This window comes from Harpia harpyja, chromosome 1 (assembly GCF_026419915.1).
Source record: "Harpia harpyja isolate bHarHar1 chromosome 1, bHarHar1 primary haplotype, whole genome shotgun sequence".
Lineage (NCBI taxonomy): Eukaryota > Metazoa > Chordata > Aves > Accipitriformes > Accipitridae > Harpia > Harpia harpyja.
The window spans coordinates 1,032,476-1,042,984 of NC_068940.1; the positions used below are offsets into that span (position 1 = coordinate 1,032,476).

The 10,509-nt window shown below is 50.2% G+C and overlaps 1 protein-coding gene across 1 annotated transcript; it reads left to right on the top strand.

Moving 5' to 3' along the window:
- Positions 1 to 315: 315 nt before the first annotated feature.
- IGFBP1 (insulin like growth factor binding protein 1) lies at positions 316 to 6,434 on the top strand. Its single transcript, XM_052789639.1, has 4 exons — positions 316 to 814; positions 2,351 to 2,529; positions 4,217 to 4,345; positions 5,501 to 6,434. The coding sequence occupies exons 1-4, from the start codon at positions 316 to 318 to the stop codon at positions 5,630 to 5,632; spliced, it is 939 nt and encodes a 312-aa protein (XP_052645599.1). The 3' UTR covers positions 5,633 to 6,434.
- Positions 6,435 to 10,509: the final 4,075 nt, after the last annotated feature.

The following is a 10,509-nucleotide window of genomic DNA, read 5'->3' on the forward strand; positions in this document are numbered from 1 at the left end:
AACAGGAGACGTTTGTGACGGGCGGCAGGGGAGGGGATAACTCCCCCCCCCCCCTTCCCTTTCCCCTCCACCCCCCGCCACATTTTTCCTTGTTAACTGTGCTCGGGCGGTGAGGTGGGGGCGAGGGAATAAAAGCATTCCTGCATGTCTGGAGGAAAGAAAAAAAAAAAAAGATGCTAAACGGGGCAAGTGAAAGGGGAGGGGAAGCGTGGTCAGGGGCTCGAAGCGCCAGCGCCCCGCCGCTCCCCCCCCCCCCCGTTCAGATAATAGTTAACTCGGGGTTAAAGATTAACAGCCGGGCCAAGCGCTGTATAAATGGCCCGGGCGAGCCGAATGTATGCGAACTGCCTCCCGCTCCCCAGCCCGCCGCGCCGCCCTCGCCCCGCCGCCTCCCCCGCCCGCCCCATGAGCAGCCCCCGCTCCCGCTGCGGGCCGCCGGCCCCGCCGCCCCCGCCGCCGGCCCCGCTGCTGCTGCTGCTGCTGCTGCTGCCGCTGCCGCCCGCCCTCCGGCCCGCCGCCGGGCTGGCCCTGCAGCCCCTGCGCTGCGCCCCGTGCAGCCCGGAGACGCTCGCCCTCTGCCCGCCCGTCGCGCCCGCCTGCCCGGAGACGGCCCGGCAGCCGGGCTGCGGCTGCTGCCAGACCTGCGCCCTCGGGCCGGGCCAGCCCTGCGGCGTCTACACGGCCCGCTGCCGGCTGGGGCTCCGCTGCCGCCTGCCCGCCGGGGAGCCCCGGCCGCTGGCCGCCCTCGTCCGGGGGCAGGGGACCTGCCTGCCCGCCAGCGAGGCCGCAGGGACGCGCCCGGCCGAGCCGGCAGGTAACCGGCGCCTCCCCGCCGGCGGGGGGTGGCTGGGGGCGGGGGGGGGGGAGCCCGGGGAGGAGCGGGCGAGGGCGGCGGGCGAGCCCCGCGGCGTAGCGGTGGGGCGACGCGGGGGCCGCCGGGGTCTCCGGGAGGCGGCGGGCGGTTCGGCTGCGGCGGCGGGCAGCTGGGGCCGGGGGGAGCGTCTTCCAGGCTCCGGCGGTGCCCCCCGCCGCCGGCCGGGCGGGCGGAGAGACCCGCGGGGTGGGGGGGGGTGGTGGGGGGGGTCGCGCCCGGCTTCGTTGCGGGCACGGAGCGCGCAGCTGGAGCGGTGCGGCGCCGGGCAAGCCGGCCTTGGGCCAGGAGGCGGGAGGCGGCCAGCATCCCGCGCTGGACGCTGGTCGGGGGCTTCTCCAGTGGCGTTGCATCCTTTTCCCGTTTTCCAGTTGTTCTCAGCGTCGCTGCTGCTCTGTTGGTGCAGCGGCGGTTCAGGTGACTCAGTAGGCACCCAAAAACAGCCGTCGCGGACTCAGAACAACAGTGGCCGTCGGAGGCAGTGAGCGGGGTTTCTCTGGTGCTTGAGGGAGCGGGGAGGGGAGAGAACAGTGACTAAACCGAGTGTTGAAGGCTCCTGCCGCTAGAAGGGTCTAGTACTTGGCTCCATTTTAATCGTTCCTTCTTTTTATTCTTTCTTGCTCGCTTGCTTTTCTTTCTTTCTTTCCCTCCTCGATTTCCCACCTCCATTTTTTCTTAAACATCGCCAAAGGGAAAACCAGGGTGTTTCTTAGTCCGTTGGGCGATTGTTATCCGACAACTTGCTCTTAGACACGTGTCCAACTTTTTTATCCCGCGATGAGTCCCTGCAATTGCGAAGAGCTTCTGTTGCCTCTTCCAGTGGGAGAGTTCACAGTGTGCTGAGGTAGACACCAGCGTGCAGGCCGTGAGCAGGCAGATCCAAACAGCTCCTGCCAGTCCCTGCCCATCTATCTGATCCGCTGCCGGCCAGCACGAGCTACCGCTGGCTCCTGTGAATTGCTACTCCTTCTTATATGTCAGGCGAGCCGCGGAACAAAGCACAGGATGCCATGGGATCAGGTCTGGACCAGGTCCTCTCCTGAATAAAAACTGAAACACGTCGTGCTGACAAAAAAAATCTAAATTCATTACAAGTTTAACTCCAGTCTTTCCTCATTTAGCAAAGTCTCTACAACCCACTGTGGTCAAGAAAGTTTCTTCATTTCTAACAAACAGACTGGCTGCAGCTTCATCTTTGGGATTAGAGTGATTTTGAAGGATCATAAAATAACCAACTTGTCAGAGAACAGCTGATGCCTCTGCCTATGAATTTATGACGAAAGTTTAATTTGCTGGGCTGCACATGTAAATTTACTACTCCTGCAAGAGCTACTGTAATGGATCCGTCTTAGATACTACTTTTTTTTTTTTTTTTTGCTGTTGTTGATTATTCTTCTTCTTTTTCCTTACCTTTTTAACTTGGAGAAATAAATGCAAAAGTTCACTGAAGATGTTCACCTTAATATCATTCCTTTCCAGATTCTATCGAACCTGAAGATTTGCCTTTGGAAAGCACTGAAATGACACAGGATCAGCTGCTGAACTATCAGTTGATGTTCCCCATAGGCCAGGACAGATCCATCCCCTGGAATGCCATCACCACATATGAAAACATGAAAGCAAAGAGAATATCTGAACTCAAGAAATGGAAAGAGCAGGTGGGTTTTCCTTGCAAACCTTTCAATGTGACCATTTCAGTAGATGCTGTTGATTCAGAATACAAAACGAAAATGTGCACGAAGTTCTAGCAGCAGCACTGGGATGTCAGTGTTTTGGGTAGCCGGCAAACAGACTTTTGGAATGCCTTCATCGGATGCTTGAGGAACAGGCAAAGTGGCAGGAGCAGTAGGAACAGGTGTGCCTCAGGTGTGTCCTGTACGGATTCCATGCAGAGGCTGAATCTTTCTCTGCATTTACTATCGGATTATAACATGGGCCCTTAATTTCCAGGATCCCATATTAAAATTTTGGACTCCTCTTGTGTTTTAGTGAAAAAATAAAAGGCGTTTGTCACTGGTCCAATGCTCAGTGAAAGAAAAGGGAGTCCTTACATGCAGTTATTGACGAAACACCGATGCAAACCGAAACACGTTGCTTTCAGATCGCAAGGAAACACTGTTAAGTAGGTGCCTGTAAAAAGACAGAAAGCTCAGCAACTGAAGGAAGTTTCAACCTTCCACACTGCAAAATCGCAGCGGGTAATGGGGGTGCAGGGTCTTTGCAAGCAGGTCCCTGTTCCACTTGAGGGCACCAGAGAACCGCAGTCAGACCCGTCCCAGGCAGGCAGCACACCCCCAGCACGGAGCTGAATTCGAATTGGGCACCACAGAAGCCCAGTTTCGTAATGGTCACAGACAAAACGGGGGGGAAAAAAAAAAAAAAAAAAAAAAAAAAGGCGAAAACCTACTAACCACCACCCCACCCGAGGAAGTCTCCCTCCACATCCAGAACAGGACTTAATCACTGATTTAGTTTGAACTATTATACCTAAGTGCTGTTAGCTCCACTTCTGATTTTTAGGCTTCTGCTTTTCTCACCCAGAGCCGCATAGAAGCCCGTTGACTTGAATAGGACCACTTATGTGAGGGGCTGACAGGGGGAGGTCTTGCAAAAGCAGAGGGTATGATTATTTTCACTCTAAGGTAAAAATATTTGGTTCAGTCACTTGTCCTCCCCTTTAACTCATTTAAACACGTTGGGCGCTGTACACGCGCGGCAATTGTGGCTTTGAAAAAGGGAGCAAGCAAATTGTGAAAACAGTGAATATTGCAAACAGTTCTTCCTCCCCAGTTCCAGGCAGTTTGGGTCTCGCGGCCGCAGGGGTGCTGCTCTCTGTTCTGCTTCGGTGACAGCTCTGTCCTGTACAAAAGAGAACAAACATTCAGATGTTTGTTCTTGCACCGTCTATATATGTCTTGCACCTATTCTCCATACATCAACAGAGCACAGGGCCATGGCAACCCAGAAAACGTGGCTAGTCTCACGTACACCAGCCTCCTAACGTGCACCTCCCCATAATAGGAGAGATTGTACCCTCTGAGCAGTAATGTGTTTACTTAGTACAGGTTAAATTTCCTTGTGTGGCAATTTAAGGACTTAAATCCTCATGTTTCTGAGGACAGAAAATACCTCAAAGAATAAAAACAAAGGCCTAAATGCAACACCAGAGTTTTCTGGCTGTGCTCCTACTGAAACAAGTGAAAACTACATGCAAAGCAGCCTGATGCAGATTATATGACTAACAAGTATTTTCAGCTTTTTGCTAGCTTTACACCGATCGCTTTTGGTTTAGCTGGTTTCTTTGTGATTTTTGGTATTGACAACCTTTGCATGGTATTCCTGCAGGGACCTTGTCAGAAGGAGCTCTACAGAGCCCTGTATAAATTGGCGAAGGCTCAGCAGAGAAGCGGAGGGGAGATTTACAAATTCTATTTGCCCAACTGCAACAAGAATGGATTTTACCACAGCAAACAGGTACGTGCCTTTTCCCCTGTCTGCTCGCAGCAGCGCTGCAACGAGCCTGACACAGCCAACCCTTTCATAGCCCTCTGCTCCCAAACTCACCAGTTTGCAGCTGCTGGAAAAGCAGGTTGCGAAAACAGGGATACTTAGTACTGGGAGCAGATGGTTTGTCCTTCTTCTCTTAAAAGCGAGCTGCCTGCTGCGGGCTGACAGCAACGGAGGCAGGAGTCTTTTCCGTTCACAGAACAGGTGCACGCAAGGCCTTCTCCAAAAATCTTTTAACCCTGTCTGCTCCCAGGCCAAATCAAGATCCGTGTACCTGATTTGTTAGCATATTCCCAGTTGACATTAATCCGTAATACCCACCATACTGCCTGCAAAGCCCATGGAATATATAATAATCACTGTGAAGAAAGGGGGCTCTCAGCTCCCAGGCAGCGAAAAAACTCTCTGGAGCAAAATTAGCCTTCTGAAAGTAGAACAAAAACACTGATTCGTGCTGCCTATAGATTATGCTATGTGCTCATTTCCATTACAGCCTCAAAAAAGGCCATTGCAAGTTACACTGAGAGTAATCTGCAAACCTAACCAAAGCTCCAAACCTCAAGCCACACCCTTGCAACCACAGGTCATGCACACAAATTTAGTAGGTCTGCATAAATCTGTGTCACCGAGACTCCTTGTTTTTGGGCATGGCACCACCGTGTGACTCACAAACATTGTGACCTGGGATCTAATCGGGCACAAACAGAAATCTGTTTAACCCCCTCCCCAAGAATAAACCCCACCCGATTTGCCTCCTTGCATGGACAGCCAGACCATCCAGTCATTGCTCTCGCCCTACCAGTTCGTCTATTCTGCCTTTCTTCGGTTTCCCGCGCTGGAAGATATTGCTGGTTTATACTGCTGTTTGCCAACGAGTGGGCAAACCGTTTTTAGATCTGAAGTTGCTGTTGTGGTAGCTGAGCTGGGGTCGTGGCTGCCTGACCGAGTGTGTTGGTCAGAGGCTCTGGCAGAGCAGGGACCACCGCGTTCAGAACAAGTCTGTGCGCGGCAGGTCCCCGCCTTCTGGTCCTAGTTCTGGCTGACACTGGTACGATCATCTCACAGGTAATCTTCTGCTTACAGTTATTTATGGTGAGTTCTGTTTTGCTAATAATATTCTAGTGTGAGACTTCACTGGATGGAGAGTCAGCTGGATGCTGGTGTGTCTATCCAAAAAATGGAAGAAGGATTCCTGGATCTCCAGAAATGAAAGGAGACCCAGAATGCCAACAGTATCTCAGCTCACAGGAATAAAACGAACCACATTCATCCACACCAAGTTTTCTGTGGGGCCTGATCTGGCCAGGAGACATGTCAGTCAGGAGCCGTTTCAGTAAGGTAGTTGTGTGCACCTGATTTTCAGCATATGAGTAATCCCATAAAGTAGTTTTTTTACTGCACTGGGGTGACTCAGCTGCTCGAGTGACAGATAGGAGCAACTGCAAGATCAAGTCCTACAATCTTGTATATTTTGTTTGTATAATATTATAGATACCCTCATATGTAAAGCTGTTGAATTATTTATTTCACAGTACATGTATTTTTGTCTGTGTGTGTTGTTACTAATTTATATCCTCAAACACTTCATAACTTTATATGTAAATACTTAATATTATTGCTCTTAAATATATGCATCTTATGTTGGAGGAATGTTGCTACTTAAAACTTCAAATGGCACAACTCTATTGGGAAAAATGGCTTGTAAACTTGCATTTTTATACTATGTATTTATAGACTTAAAACTGAATTAAAAAAAATAGCTTTCAGTAGAGAACATGCTTAGAAGCTTATTTAAAACCTATTTTGTTTATATATCATGTTGCTTTTGCACCTCTGTTTCAATGTCAAGCTGTTTCTTAAAAAAGAAAGTCTAAACCTTGATTATATACTGAAGCTCCTGATGGGACAGAATTTGTTTCTCTTTTCCAAACACACACACCGGATAAATGGCAAAACACAACAGGATACTCTGTGCCACCTTTGACAGGTGTAAGCTGTTCACGTGTTGACATTGTCACGTTATTTAAGATGAGCTATTAAATAATGCCTTCTACCCCGTCCCGGTCTCTTGCTCTCTGCGCGTTCCCGTTCCGCAGTCCGTCCGACCTCAGCGGGACCGCGCAGCGGCAGGCGGGAGCGCAGAGGAAAACGCGCCTCTTGCGGACCTGCCTCCCGAACCGCTAGCTCCATTTTCCCGCAATGAGTTTTCTTCTTTTGGTCTCCCCGCCCCGTTCCCCTTCTCCCGTCCTCTCCAATCCCGGCCATGCTCTGCAAGCCTTTGCCTTGGGCAAAGCAGCAGCCTTCCAGGGAAGTTCTTAAAAAGTTTTCTGGGTAGGAAAGCTGGATGCCTTTCTCCGCTCAAAAGCCCAAGGCAGCAGTATTAGTGCGTTAAAAAGATAACGTCGAGGCTACAAAGAGCCATTTTCTGCACAGAAAGTCAGAGGCTATAAAAGGGAGGCTGGGGAAAAGCCCAGCCTTATGCTTTTTGCTGAAAGCAGAGAAGAGGGTCCCCTTGGCTTGAGATGTGGTCCCTCTCCCTCCCCGGCATGTTCCTTCGATTTAGTGGCTGCAGAGAAAAAAAAGAGACAGCACGTGGCTGCCCTGCTGGCTTCAAGCTGGTTTCGACCATGGAGAAACTGGTGTGGGAGTTAGCAAGTCCCAGAGGTGGAAACAGGCTGCACCAACCCTGCCTGAGAAAACAGCCTGAGAGGAGAGTAATAACATTTTCTAAGAGCCTGGCAGGAGGGAAACTCGGCATAAAATCCTCCCGCCGTTTGTTGGCACAAGCTTTGGGTTTTACGTGGGAGCGGGAAGTGGCTGGGAGAAACTGCAAAGCCACAGCGTGGAGATCTCTGCTCTCTGCATCACGGTCCTGTGGCATCGCACGTTGGGCTTGCTGAACACGTTGGCTGTATTCGCATGTCAGTATGTCAGCTGCTCCGATCCGGGTCTAGTAAACCGCTCCAGATTTAAAAGTATGGATATACTGCCGTGCTTCTTTGGAAGGTGCTTTGAGATCTTCCCGAGCAAAGCACTGCAAAAGCAGTTGATGGCATTGGTATTATAAATCATTAACGTCTGACCTCCCTGTAGCGAGCTACAGTGAGACCTGGCTAAAACTGTCTTACACTGATGCATTCACTCTGTCAAAATGCTTGGCAATCATTGTATCTAAATAATGAAGCAGCAGCAAATTTGGGCAGAACCTTAGAGTCCTTTCATGGAGTCTACCCAGCACTGAACAACTGTCATGCATCATTGCCAAGGGAAAATGGTGAAGAAAGGAGGGGAAATCATATACTCAGAGTTAACAGCATGTGCTTAAGAGCACTCTGACTGCTCTCACCCCATCGACCTTGTGTAAAGGTTGATCTCTAAAGAGCAGAAATCGGTTCTTTTTATTGGGATCATTATATATATAGGGGAAATGTTCATCACGGTCATAATTATTAATAGCACAGTCTATTTGCAGTATAGCAATCCAGTGGATGGCTACTTCCAATGTTTTGCAGGGTGGCAGGTTCCCATCCTAGCTGCACGAAATTAACAGGGATGGGGTTTTAAGGGAACTCTTTCCTTTAAATGTTAAGTACCAGGAGCAGAAGTTGCTTCATACAGCGTTCAGGCATGACAGGCCAATTTCTTAGAGGGGTTTAGCTCCTTACCTCCCACTGAAAGCAACAGGGGATGGGTGCCTCCTTATCTGCAATCTGGCCTCGTGTGACATCTTGCCAGGACTCACCAGGACAGACTTCTGCTGAGCTGCTCTGGGATGGGCTGTCTGACTTGGGCCAGACTCTTCTGTATACTGGGATTAGGACTAATGCAAGCAGGCAAACAAGGCGCATTTTATCTCCCCATCACAGTGCTGCCAGGAGCTTGGAATACATTTAGGCCATAGATGCCACGCGTTGTTTTGTCCTGATTTTTATGATCAGCCTCAGTAACGGTGAAAAATCAAAGGTCTGTAGTTTTCCTTTGTTTTGGTTATTTTTTTCTGTTTGTGGGGCACTTTTTTTTTTTTTTTTTTTTGGCATGTGTCAGCTGGCAATCCTGGCTTCAGTGTGTGCCTGCTGCAGTGGTTCCACCTGCACCAGCGAGCCAAGCCTGGTGGGAATGAGTGGGGAAACAGGGAAGGTGCCGTGGGATGCGCTTAGCAGCTCAGGTCACCTGGCGAGCAGCTGGATGTGTAAAGGGGACGTACTGTTCCTCGTTATTTCAGCTCCCTCCCTTTGTACCCTTTTGCACTTCTTCTACCCCACCTAAAAAAAAAATAATTGGTGGGAAGGTCTTAGGTGAGCGTCTGCAATGTTTGGTTCATGTTATCTGAGAACCCTACCTACCCAGTTTGTGCTCCTTCCTGCCAAAACCCTGCCAGGTTTGCGGCAGCAGGGTTTGTTCCAGCCGTGCCTCCTCCTGCCCCTGGCCTACCGCCAACTGCAAAATGCTCATAGCACAGAAATGAGGTCACTGCCCTCTGCACTTTATTTTCTACCCTCCTTTTCCCCTAAAGCTGTCCAAGACAACCTACAGTCACCTGGTACTGGGCTCTGCTCATACTGAGTCAGTTCTGCTCATCACTTTGGGGTACAGCGGAGACACATTTGTGTCGGCCAGGGTTGGCAGGAGGCGAGGGGAGAGAAAGAAAGTGGGGGTGGAGGGCAGCCAACACTAATACTGAAAGCTCATCAGCATCTCTGTCACTCCTCTACCATAAGAACACATGCTCTGCAAAGGCAAAACTTAGGCAGGGAACAGCTTTCTACAGACCCAGCCCAAAACACGATCAGATATGAAGCACGTCAAGATTTAGCCTTTTCCTTTCCAAAACTAATATATTCCTTTGACCTTGCACTTGCTAATGAAACTCCTAAACACATCACAAAATAAAAAAGCAAACAGAAAATGCGTCACATATATAGCTTGCTTTCCTCAAGGGGAAGAAAAGCGGGACGGAAAAGAATGGCACATGGCAGAGGCTTGTCACAGGATTTACTGCACTGCTGGAAAGTGCTCAGCTCCCATAGCATCAGACAGTGGAAGTCCCAACAAAATACTAAAACTGAGCAGGTTTTTTTGCAAAGTCGGAAGCAAAGGTGTTTGCGCTTTACCAGCAGTCTAGCAGCGCTGACTTTGCAGAATTAGAAACGTTATTTTTTTCTAACCACATCACTGCCTTGCTATTGCAGAACACCAGCAATGTCTAATCCCTGTCCAACTCATGATCACAATAATTAAAAAAAAAAATCTGTAAAAAAAAGGATCCAAGTGACCTATTCCAAGCTAGACTCTCAGCCCATGCTGCATGTCAAATGGACAAGTCCCATCTCTAGACAACACCTCTAAAGCGGGTTTACTTTTCCTCGGCTATCGCTTCGCTGATAAACCGCTAGCCTAAACAGCCTCCCCAGGCTGCACCCACGACAGGTCCCAGGCTTCCTGTTTGCCGACACATTTTGTATTTATGGACCAATTATCTTATGCACTTGTCGTACAGCGCGTCGAGAATCAGGCAGGGATTCAGACCGCACAGGGAAGCGGGGTGTGAGCATCTTAACAAACACCTAGTTGTATTTAGCACATTTGCCTTCTTTAGGGCTTGGGTAGGTGGTAAATAGTGAGTAACAGTAGCAGAGCTGGGGCAAGCGAGGGCTCCTCTTGCTGACATGTCACCCTGTATTACCTGGTCACGTTTAGGTAAAGGTGGAAGGGGACAAAGAAGGAGAGGAACCGCTGGGAGCACAGCCGGTTAGTTCTGAATTACCAAAAAGTACCAAACCCAACAGCAGCGGGGCAGGAGCCCAGACATACCCGCACTTGCACTCTGAGTAATGAAAACAGTTCTGACAATAGCTCTGTCAACAGACAAGGGCTTTATTTTGTTTTCCCTCCTTTCCTCCTCCCTTGCCCTACCTCCTCCCTCAGGGTGCAAAGTTCAGCTGCAAGTAAATCTGCTGCGAGGGTCCCGGGAGAGGGGCAGCCTCCCGCGGGAGAGGCGTGGGAGCAAGGGTGCCGGTGGGTGTTGAAGCCCGGTCAAATGAACAAACCTAAACGTAGCCCGCTCCAGATCGCCTCCAACTGTGGCAAAGCTAACGAAGAGCGGCCCGTTTGTGCCTAGGCTGAGGTGTTGA